The following is a 12,730-nucleotide window of genomic DNA, read 5'->3' as shown; positions in this document are numbered from 1 at the left end:
AATCCCTATTTAAATTTAAAATATATTCAGCTCAGGTTAACTTCCTAAAAGGAGAACAAGAGGAAATTTGAGAAAGGGCCTAGTTTCAGAAATCTAGAACCGCATTACTAATATCCTTTATTTCCTATTACGAAGTCTTATTCATTGTCTTAATATGAAGCCATTTACTTATAACTTGTTTTGCTTCGGAAGTAATTTCAGGTGGTGCTTATATCCAACCTCACTTCTTAGGGAAACAAATTGCATTAGATTGCTACCTTCTGCGTTGCATATCTCTAAATATGTTTCTTTCATGTGTAAATCAGCCTCTAGTTTTAGAATAATTTGACTTTATTCTGTTTTTTCCTATCCAAGTCCTTCAGTCTTTTACATTTTCTAGTTTTCCTTTTCTAAATTCTTATCTTTTTGGATAAAAAGTTCAGTTTTAGGAAAAATAAGAATTCCCCAATATACTTTTGAAAAGATTCAGACTATAGAATATGTAAAATATGTTAACTTTAAAATTAGGATTGATCAGTTAATTGCAGTACTCGGGCTGACCCAAGGAGCTCTATGGATGAGCCCTACACCATAACCCTTAAAAAAAAATCCTCACTTTGAGGTAGGGTCTGGCTAAATTGCCCAGACTGGCCTTGAACTTGCGACCCTCCTGCCTTAGTTTCCCCAGGGCTAGGGTTACAGATGTATGCCACCATGCCCAGTTTAAAATTAGGAATATTTTAAATCTATACACTTGGAAATAAACTGTACTTCAGAGCATCAAAATGTTACTTCTTAATTTGTAATATATTGAATCCAAATATTGATATAGTAGTAGCATCTGTTCACAAAATGTAAGACATACAACTTATATGTTGCTTGTTCCCCTTCACACAACTGCTAATTCTTAAAGCAACAATACTGGTTCTTTTCTTATTGATTAAAAAGGGAAGCTTTCATATGGGGACGCAAACCTCTGCCTCCTTTGTATGACCAATTTTAGCAAGCATACATTTACTGGGATCTTCGATTAGTATTTTGCAAAATTGTTTTAATGTTCTATGAGACTGTTACAACTCTTATGGGGAAACTAATGCTCAAAGTCAAATGTGAGTTTTCTCTTTTCATTTCAGACTAGGTCTTTAGGAAGACGTTAAACAATTCCTTACTTGGGTTAAATTACAAAGCTATGAAACCATTAGATCTACAGTTTCTTGCACCTGCATAAGTGACCTTTGTCCGAACAAGCTCAAGACCGTAATATTAATTGTAATAAATATGAACAAAGTGAGTTACAATTTGAAAATCACCACCAAGGAAATGTAACATTAAAATTTACTATCAAGGAAAACATTAAAGAGATATAGAAAAGTAGAACAGTGGACACTTTAATACACTTCTTAGCTAAACCAAGAATAATAAATTCACATACATGGCTTTATATTTGGAAAACGGTTTTTTGTTCTATTCCAAGGGAGATCGGCATCAGTTGAAGAAAGATCCTGAAGAAATTTTGGTAATTCCTGTTAAATAAAGTAATTGCACAATTTACACTTAATCAAAGAGGCACAAAAAATTCCCCTCAGGACATAATCTTTTATTTCAAACTTTCACACTTTTAAATCAAAACCACTTAACATAACTATGGGAATAAAATCCAAGGAAGAGCAGTGAATTTACCTAAACTTTCACCATCATTATTTGAATGATGTTATCAGTGGAGCTACTTCCCTCTCTAGAGATAATCTCTGCATGGCCTGGGAAGCCCTAAGAGGTGGCAACCGCACTAGCGACCCTTCCTATGGTTGCATGGAGTGTGCACTACTATTTAATATTTTAATGTCTACTTAGTAAGAAGAAGGAAATGATTTATTTTTTGTTTGTTCTTCTCAGGCAGTGTGATTTCATGCCTATTAATTGGTACAGCCCTGGTCAGTTCAAGAAGACGCCAAAGGTCAATTCCTGTACTCAGTTGGTATTGTTAAATTAATAGTGGCATGCAAAGGTGTGTTTAAGAACTAGCAGACACAAAGGATCAAGACGACCTATTGCCAGTTGGATGAAGAAGTATGATACCTGTGTACCTTGCTGTTTGTAATATACCTCTGAGGAAGTCAGGGATGACTCATCCTTATGCAATGTACAGTTCTCATTTTAGAAGGCTCAAGTTCCCAAATTCCTTTTAGAAAGTTAAAATGCATATTTCTGAACAATATTATAAATTTTTTCTTTTAATTCAATAAATCCCCCACTTTAGTTTTTTCCCCAAAAGTAAACCTGGGGAGTTGCTGACGTGTGGGTATGTGTGGATGGAAGCAAGAGCTCAAGCAGTTGAATTCCAATGCACTGTCATCAAAGGCTTAGAAAACCATTTTCTTTTAAAGGAAATGAGAAAACCTAGAATATCTTCCTCATCAAAGCTGTGGGAACACGCCCAGAGGGACAGAAAGGTGTGCTGGAAATTGGCTAAGTTTTAGTACTTCTGTTGTGTAATTATTTCCCAAAGATTGAGTGCTTGCCCTGTACAAGCAGTGCCCAGTTACCAGGCTGATTGCTTGGACAGTAATGCGGCCTTACTCTGATTAGGGTATACCAGGCCCAAGGATCCTCCCTAGCAGCTTTTCTGCCTACTGTTTGGTCTACTTCCAGAGGGATTCCAAGTAAGTCAGCCTGCTCTGTCTTCTTTTCCTGTCGCCTTCAGTCCCTACAGAATATAGTGTCCCTTTTATGTCTTCAATGGACTTCTACTCTTTCTACAGCTTATCCAATATTCTGTATTTAGTGCAGGGTCTACAGATTCTCACTACACAGGTCGGACTCAGTGATCCTCCTGTTTACAGCCTCCCAAGCACTGGGATTACAGGTGCGCGCCACCACGCTCAGTCTCAATCACTGTCTCAGCGCACCCCAGGGGCAGAGCCAGCCCTGCACGCTGGGGATGTCACTGCACCTGCCTGAGCAGGCTCTTTAGTCCGCTGAGCTATCTGGCCAGCCCCTGGTATATGTTTTTGACACAAAATAAAAACATTCATCATGGGGAATCGGCATATATTCACACCACATCTTGTTCCTTTTTACTTCCACTTCCTCCTCCTTTCTACATTTTCCCCTCCTCAGATTCCCTTTCCGTGTCCTCAAAGCCAATTTTTTGTATTAAATCTGTCCAGCATTGGCCCTTTCTCCTTTATATGTGCCTCTGTCATCGTAATATAGTATAGTTATAATTTTTAACATATATGTCTATAATTCTTATAATATTTGCTTCCTCATTGCACCAATTGCCATTCGAAGAGTTAGTTCTTGTGTCAGGTATGGCTCATATATTGCACATATTCAATCATTTTAGCATTCCCAGTTCAGTGAGGCAAACATTATCATGGTACAAATGAGGACATGGAGGCACAGAAGTTTAAGTAATTTGTCCAAGAACACTTAGCTGGTAAATGCTGAGCTGGCACATACCTGTGTGCCAAATAAAAAGCCTATCCCTTAAGAAAAGTTCAAAATATCAAATATATGTACCCCAAATATATTTATTATAGCATATTTTATTTAATATTCTTAATAAATCACAAGGATAATTTTTTTAAATGTTAAAAAATTGATCGCCAAAACAGTGAAACTAGAAGCTTTCTTACTATGTAAAAATGTTATTGCTAATAAAACTTTTTGTCTACTGCAGTCATGCATAATGTAATTATATTCGCTTGTATTCTAGTGAAATTATACTTTTACTCCTGAAAAATTGAGGTTTCTCACTGTATAAAAGCTAAGGAAAATTTTATGGTTCCATTGATTTCCTTAAGTCCAGACCAACATTGCTTAAGAAGCATAACCAAAGAGCTGCAGGAAATACCATTAATCTTCTCACAGTTTTGTTATTGTTCCCTGAGAGACTGAAATATTATAATCCTGAATTATTGAAACCAATTGTTTGATTCTTTGTTTTATAAGTTTATACATTAAGAAATGCAAAAAAACAGAAATAGAATTTTTACTGATCTATAGAAATTTACTTAATTTTCAATAAGATAGCCATCTATGTTATGAAAGATAAGTCTCACAGTAGATTGCAGATCTAGTATCGCCATTATTCAATTTTGTAGATCTATAAGATACTAAGACAACTTTTAAATCATTTTATTATTTTCATATTGTGATATAGCATTTATTTTATAGTAACTTTTTTAACTATAGAAAACAGAGACATTACTTATTTTTTTTAAAACTTTGGAATAGTTCTAGAAATAATATTACTGCTATAGCTTCTACAAATATCCACTTCTCATATTTTTCTCTACTTTTATGTAAATTATGCACAAATATGAAATGGAATTCGTGTCTAAATCTGAAGCCATTATTTAAATATACAGCTACAAATGAAACAGTATTTATAAATAAAAATTGATGACTTTATTTAGATTTAAATCACTTTAAATTCACATCTACATCTGGATGAAGACCAGATAAGGAGGGCAGACAGTCACTGAGGGGGAGGTCTTTGGAGCAACTCTTCCTGACACCATAGGTGAATATTTCTGATCGGGTTGCACTACGCGCTGCCCTGTGTAACGTTACTATCCAAACAATCAACCTGGTAATTGGGTATTGATTATCAAGGCAAGAGTCCTTCACGGCCTCGCATACTTAAAATGGACATGAAATGTGACACATGAAACGACTGGAGGTCTTGTAATGTTGTGACAACTGCTGGTAACATACCAAAAATTCTTCTTGAAACTTTAGGTTGTTGTTTGTACAAAGCTCTTCAACATGTTGCAGGAAGGCTTTCTTGCTTATTGGTCTCCAAGTAAAGAAAGGTATAAGATGAAGTCATGTTAGTTCTTTTTTTTTCTCTCGTAAACCTGAGCTCTGGCTGCACTGTTAGCACTTACAGGAGGAGGAATGCTTCACAGACCACAAACAACATGTTCCTTTAAAGTCACTCTGTCACGTTTACAAAGATAACTTTTTCCTATTTAAGTTCACTTTCTTTGTATTGACAGCACAAAAAAAATTCCTTCAATATTCAGTGACTTTAAATGTAGGATTTAACATTTTAATGAATAAAGTTTTTCAAATAACTGTAAGGGCATAAAGTTATCATTGAATCTTAAGGCATATAATATCTCTTTGTCATAGGGAAAACATTTTATACATTACAAGGTTTTAGAAGATATAAAATATTGCAGTGACCTCATTCTCATAATGACATGGTTTTTAAACCCCAAGGAGTTTAAATATCCCCATATTACTTCCCAAGCTAAAATACAGACATGCAGGCTTCACCCTAGAGAGAGAGAAGCATTTCTCCAGTTACCATGCAATTAGTCATGCTTTTATGATTTATATCCAGCTTAGAGGGTTTTCCAACAAACATACAAAATGGGAACCACACAATAAGATTCATTGAGTCAGTAAATCTAAAGTCAATATTCAAAAAAGAAGAAAAATATTTCACAAACTTACTTGATGGATTTTCTATAACTAAGTAACCTGCAACAGAGATTATGTTAAAGGCATTATGAGTGGGAAAGGATAGTTCATTCTGAGACTTCTAGATTAAAATCAGAAAACTAATCTATCAGTACTGTATATAGCATTTTGCCTTTAACATGTAATTATTATTTTAAACTCTATTTTACTTTTTTAAAATTATTTTTATTTGGATTCAAATTTGGCCAAATAATATTTTAGTTTCTTTCTTCAGATACGAGGTTATTACTATACTGTATTTTTAGGCATATTTTGGACTTTGGTTGAAAAGCAGGTCTTTTTGTAGTATAGTGGGTAGTATACAGTGATATAAAAGAGGGCTATCACTTAAAAATATTCTTTTCATCTGTAGTTAGTGCTGAATCTGAGAGAATGAATCTGTAAAAAAAAAATGACATCATATAGTTCAAGCCTTGTTTCATGAGTGAAATGAGATGAGTATACAACCACAACACTTCTCAACAATTTCAGTTAATTTTTATGACCATGTCATTGACCAAGTTACTTACAGCAGAAAACACCGAAATAATTTTAACAGTTTAATAGGTTATACGACAGAAATTAACTTAAAAACGAATATACTATTAGTGAAATGTTCATCATGCACAACCAATTTACACTGCAACAGAGCACAAAACACGTAAGTATATAAAATAGAGTAAACTTCAAAAATCTACATTTTAAATAATGTTAGCAATGATTTTACTAAATTTTTTAAGAGAAAGGTATAAGATGTGTTTGTTTTGGTCTTTTGAAACAAGATCTCATTGTATAGTTAAGGGGGAGTTGGACTCACTATGTAGCCAGCCTGGCCTCAAACTCATGGAAACTCGTGCTTAGCCTCCTGAGTGCTGGGATTACAGGTGTGCACTACCACACTTGGTGAGATATGTACTTTTTCAAGAAGCAAATGAGTGAAAGAAGATAATTAGTTTAAAAAAAAAACACAGTGAATACTTTAGAAATGGTCATAAAGAAGCATGTTCAATGAGGAAAATATGAGTTACTATTTCATTACAAAAGATGAATTGGTGGGAAAAAATAGGGCTGGTGGGACAGGTATTATAATGTATAATGACAGACTTCTCCCTTCATAATGAGGCTCCTCAGGGAGGATATATCTCCCAACTTCGCAGGGTATAAGCAAGTGCAGCATCCCCTTAATCAAATATGGTATCAAAGAACCAGGACAAATATGGCTGAATAAAAAGTCATGAAAGTAAAATTAAGAGTTTCCCACAATATCCTGGAGTAATTTTAAGAAGGTAAAAGAGAACTTTTTACCTAAATAGAGAACTATAGAGATGGATGACTGAGCTATTGAAGCAGAAGAATCCTCGATTTGGGGAAGGGAAAATAGTGTCTGAAAATTGGAAATATTTGTGACATAGTAGCAGACGCAATTGGAGAAACAGAAAACAACCAATCGTGTTGGAAATAATTACCCTCTAGTGAAGACCAGCAAGAAAAACATAATGATGTGTTAGACTCACACTACTTGTACCCCTTAGATAGCTGGTGATCCAACATCCCTGTGTAATCATATTCTTCAAAAATAGGAAAGGAAAAAGTATTGGGTGGTGTAAGCCCTAAATTGCATTAAGTCATAAACAACTAACATGGTTGAATAGGCAAGATGTGTTCCCTGCTATTGCATAGACATAGAAATTCTTGATCTAAGTGAAGATTACTTTTATAAAGTAACAGGGAATGCTATGATGTGTGAGATTGGTTAAATTCAAACATGCTATATCTGATTTAGTAATACATCTACTTATGTAAAGATAGAATGCTAGGACTTGAGAAGGGTTTCTCTCTTTCCCCAAAAGGTCATGAATTATTTAAGGTTGCACTGGAAAAAGTACTTTTACAGGGGTAACTGCATTCTAATACAGATACTAGTTTCTGGGAAGCCTTTGAAGAATCATTTGAAGGATCAGTATACATTCATGAAATCTCCAAGAGTCAGTAAGTAATAATAATGATATCAAACTATAAATAAGTTATAAATAACTAAAGCATTAATTTTATCATTTACATCTTTTGTCTTCTTGCAATAATGACCTCTATTATTCATCTGAGAATTAAATTCCTTTTTAAACCCATTTCTTTTTAATGAAAAACTATAGAAAATTTAAATATGTAATTTGTTTTTCATATTTATCTGAACAGCTACAATTGAGAAGACATTTGATCATAAATTACTGGTTTTAATAAAAGTTAGATTTCATTATTCCATAGTTTATATATATCACTGTTTTAATCCTTAGCTTTACATTGTATGGTTGTATCAATCCCTTAAGTACTGTTTGTATTCTAAATCTACTCTTCCTTGAGTTTTTAAACTTTTGTTTTTGAATAGAAAAAAATCTATTAATTTGAAAATTTTAGAGTTAGGAAAGGTGAGATATGCTATTAAAGAAATATACTAACTATTCATCAATGAGATAATTTAATTCCTTGAAGGAAAAGTTGGTTTGAGGCACATTAAATAATCTCACAGGAATTGGTATGCATAAAAATCAACAATATTCTTTCAGAAAGACTATTTTCAATGGGATGATCTGAAGAGATAGTCAAAATCAAATATAAAATTCATTTAACAGTTTTAGACACTTTTTTTAAAATGCCAAATGGACATTTCTAGATTGATTTAACACTTTATTTGGTTCTGTAAATGAAGATTATTGTGAAATTATATTCAGTTCATTAGTGGAAAAATCAATTTGAGTGTTTCAGATTTCAATATGATAACTGACCACCTTCTAATATAAAGGGCTAAACACGTTTCATTACATAAATCTTAGCCGTCTTAAATCCTGTTTTTTTGTTGAAGTGGGTATTAATTCACATCTGGGATCATTTCTTCAAAGTCTATCAAAAACTGAAATTCCACTCAGATTACTCTTGATGGATCCAGAGAAAAACCATTTATTTATGTTGGCAATGGCGACTGAAGGCAATACTGTCATGGAGACGCCGCTTTCCCCCAAGGTCAACTAGCTGAAATCTATTGGGAATTAAAATATAGTCCTAGTAGAGAGCCACATATGACAGCCTATGGCTGAGAAGCTTAAGTGTACATTACTAGTGGCACAGGACAAAGTGAGATGCTTTATTATTTCTACTTAAACAGTTAAGTCAGGTTAAATATAAAATAAATTCTAATTTATTGCCTTGATCTAAAAATACGTATTTGTATACAATATATACTATTCAAATAACAAACTTGTAAAGAATCTATCTTTCTGGAAAAAAAGCATGTTACTATTTTCCTAGTTTTGTAAACATTGAATATGATCTTTTAATTTACATATTTCATTGTCATTATTCAAAATGTTTATATTTCTACTTCTATGGTGATATGTTATTATTCATCCAAAGCATTTACTATAACGCTTTTAGAGATATATTAATTTTTTCATTCGTTTTACTTGTTCTAGGTTTTTAAATCATGCTCTTTCAGATTGCTCTTTATTCTTTTGCCTAATCACCAATAATTTTTTGTTGCTCTCAATATAAACTAAAAATATTATTCTAACCGATGCCTGGCTCATTACAGCAGTTTCTAAAACTTCATTTTAAAAGGGAAACATTCCACCTGAATCACTGAGTAATATGATGCTGTTCTTAATTAGAAAAATAATCAATTAGTCAGTGTTATCTTGCTCTTTCTCAACCAGTCTTCTGATCTCTGTAAGTATAAATCATCATGAGGGGCATTAGCAATTTCAACGACAGCTCTTGGGCAGTGCCCCTTCCTTTCTGTGGTAGTATTTCCAGTGCCTGGCAAATGATAGGTGCCCATTTCAGATTTCTTGCCTTCAAAAATGGTAGACTAGTCTTTTAGATTGAGATGGGAGCAAAATCTTTCTGATTGTTAAGGGCTGAGGTCAGATTCCTATTGTGGCAGAAATCAAATTTGCCTCATTAATTAGGCCTTTCTATATTAGCACATTTGCAAACAAATTCTTGACCAGGTGTTTTATTTTACCAGCCATGTATTAAAAATTAAAACCATAGGCATAATTTAGTAATCTCAAAAGTCATGGGGAGGAAGCAGAGAAGGAGAGGAGAGATTGCTGACAGCTGTGTGAAGAGGTGGACAAACCTTCCCAGCAAAGAAGGAGACACAAAGCATCGTACAATCTAAAAAGATCTTACAGTCTGAGCTATTCAGTAGAGTGGTGGGTAAGCAATGAATGTCCTCCAAAAATTTGGAGATCACCTATTCTTTAACTGATATGCTGTATCTGGAGTTATTCTGTGAAGGTTGTGATTAACCTAAACTATTAAGTTCAGCTCAATGAAAGGAAGAGCTTAATCTGAAAGTACACTCTTCACTACTTATGGGAAAGAAAATCTGGTAATAGAGACACTGTAAAAATGGTGGCCCTTTTCTGAGGAACTGATGGCAAGTTGTGAGAAGAAAATCTTAGAAGTGAAATAATTCTGTTTTATGATGAAGGAAGACATTGATTATTGTTATATTCCAGAAAGATACAAGGAGTCTGCATGCTTTCACCACAAAGAAATAGTGTTTGCACACACAGATGCTCAACCTGATTTATATGTTATAGTGCATCCATGTACTGAAACATCATTATTGTGATGCATACAGATGTACATATTTGTTTTACATGTTAAAAGATATTCAGATTCTTAAATTAAAAATCACTGCTACCTAAAAAAATGACATTCAGTAGAGTTGCTCAGCCAGACCACTTGTGGGGCTAGAATGCAGGGGAGTCAGCTTTGAGTGCTCATTGCAAATGTGTTTTACGTGATGCAATCAATTATATTAGTCTAAGATATTAGTCTAATATCTTACTTTCACAAATTTTTAATCCTTTCAAGCATATAATCTAAAGCAAATGTATTTTTGTGTTTTCATAAAACTGTTCTTATTCTGTCCTTGGGAATTTGTTAATTATCAATCTCAAGTGGAACACAATGATACAAAATGCTAAATGTGCTTAGAGAAGAAATAGAGGTGGATTCCTCTGTTTTACTCCCAGTGAGCTCCACACATAGTCAACCAGAATGTCAGGAGTGCTGGCCCGTGCAGCCTCGTAGCTCATGGAAACTCACTCCTGTTTTTGGTAGATTTGTGATTTTGGAATCAAAAGCGTCTTAATTCTCGGCCTGAATTCATATCCTTTGCAAGAAGAAATGTATTATCTCCGTCTGGGACACTAAATCAATGTGAGAGTCTCTACTAATGTTAATATTCTGCTTTGCTACTCTCACAACGTGTCAAGAAATTTTTTGTGCTGTGAAACAAATGGCATTTGTGACCATCCAGGGAGTTTCTAAAGCATGCACAATTGGCTACCTGTGGATCTGAGAAGAAGCACGAGTTCTATGAAATATATCATTCTGTGTTCACACCAGAGAGGCAGATAACAAAAATGTTATTTTCTTGCTCCTTAGAGATTACCATCTGCAATTGTAGCAATGAGCTTGTCTGAAGTTGGAATCCAGACTCCACTCATTAGATGGAGAGTTTTGCTCTTATGTCATGGGAATAATAGAACAAGAAGCCTGTAAAGAAATCTAGGTGAAAACTTAATTTACTATCAAAGCTAACAAACACAACATGAGAACACAGCAAATTCCGAAGACATGCACATTATGAGTTAATGTGCATTTTAAGAAGAGTAACTATCATATCAATAGCATGCAGTTTCGGAAAAGATACTCTGTAACTAGAAAGCATTTTTTGGCTTTGAAAAATAATATATAAATGTTCAATATCATGTATCTGAAAATCCAGAACACACCCCCTGACAAAATGAAAACCACAGCAGAGCTCTGCACCACCACATAACTTACTGGATGACAAAAATCTCCTTGCGTCTAAAGAAAAACGAAGAGTATCTGGAAGTAAAGATTCATTATTCATTTAGTATCCAAAGCGTAGTGTATTATTTCAGATTTGCTACTACAATAGCATGGATTTAAGGTATGTTAATCTTTATTTCACTTTTTTGTTTCTTACATTATGGATTCACTTTTTTTAAACATTGCTTTCAAAGACAGGTTACGATAATGAAAAACTGACCTAAATCTATCAACAGTGATGACAAATCTACACAAACTATTCTACATAGAGTTTCACATATCAAAGATAACATATTCTTACTGAAATCAAAATGAAAATTATACTATTAAAGGCTCTCCAGTGTCTACAAGTCTATCCTGCACTAACATGCTATTTTTCTCTGTCCCATACTGTGGGACAGTAAGCAAATCAAGGGCAGTAGGTCCTACCTTAAAATTATTCACAGCTTGGAAAGAGCTGTTGCAGAATAGCATGGGTCCCTGTCTACAAGAGTTTACATTGATCTCTATTTTGCTTCACGGTTAAACACAGGGCACATACACACACAAATGTAGGTGTATCTTGATACCTCAGAATCAGGCACGCTGGGCTAGCATCTTGGATCTTCTGTTAACTAGACACACAACTCTGGACAATTACCTACACAATTTGATCATATATCTTTTATATAATTATAATTTACTTATATACATGTATGTAAATTAGGGACATGAGAGCCTATCACAAATAGTTCAAACAGTTAGATGAAATCATTACATGTAATATGATGATGTGATAATTGCTCATCCATAGAAGCAATTTCCATGTTAGCAAATTCTATTTGTGAAAGTAGACTGGCATGGTTTTTAATGTCACAAAAAATGCATAATACATTTTGTTTATTTATTTTTTATTATTATTATTTTTTGGTATTATTTAGGGAAGGGTCTACAGAGTGTTCAAGGTCCCATTACTCAATCCGACTAATAATGATCCTCCTGTTTACAGCCTCCCACGAGCTGGGATTACAGGTACGCACCATCATGCCCAGTCTCAATTGCCATCTCAGTGCGCACTCCCCTGGGGGAGGGGCTTGGCAGGCCCAAGGATCGAACCCCTGGCCCCTGCACCTGCTTGCAGGTGCTTTAATCCACTCAGCTATTTGGCCGGCCCTAATTAGTTTGATTTAAATTGACAGTACATGTGCACAGAATTCTTTTAAGTAGCAAGCTTCAAAAAGGCATGACACATTTAACAAAGATTCAATTTGTATATTTATAAAAATATTGAAAACAAAATTATGAAGAAAATTTCCATTAAAAATAGAAAATTTGGGGCTGGAGAGATGGCTCAGTGGTCTAAAGCACCTACTTAGAACAAGCTTGGCAAGGCATCAGGGACCGCGGTTCAATCCCCCAGCACCACATGCCA

The 12,730-nt window shown here is 34.3% G+C and overlaps 1 protein-coding gene across 1 annotated transcript in view; it reads right to left on the bottom strand.

Moving 5' to 3' along the window:
• Nucleotides 1-12,730, bottom strand: part of Ptprq (protein tyrosine phosphatase, receptor type Q) — a 219,508-nt gene that overhangs the window by 26,509 nt on the left and 180,269 nt on the right. Inside the window, exons 36-37 of the mRNA XM_023716180.1 lie at nucleotides 4,702-4,783; nucleotides 1,412-1,502 (exon numbers count right to left, since the gene is read on the bottom strand). Coding sequence (XP_023571948.1) covers nucleotides 1,412-1,502; nucleotides 4,702-4,783 — 173 coding nt within the window. The remainder of the gene's footprint in view (nucleotides 1-1,411; nucleotides 1,503-4,701; nucleotides 4,784-12,730) is intronic.

This window comes from Octodon degus, unplaced genomic scaffold (genome assembly GCF_000260255.1).
Source record: "Octodon degus isolate 3935 unplaced genomic scaffold, OctDeg1.0 scaffold00004, whole genome shotgun sequence".
NCBI lineage: Eukaryota > Metazoa > Chordata > Mammalia > Rodentia > Octodontidae > Octodon > Octodon degus.
This window is presented reverse-complemented; position numbering and strand designations above follow the sequence as displayed.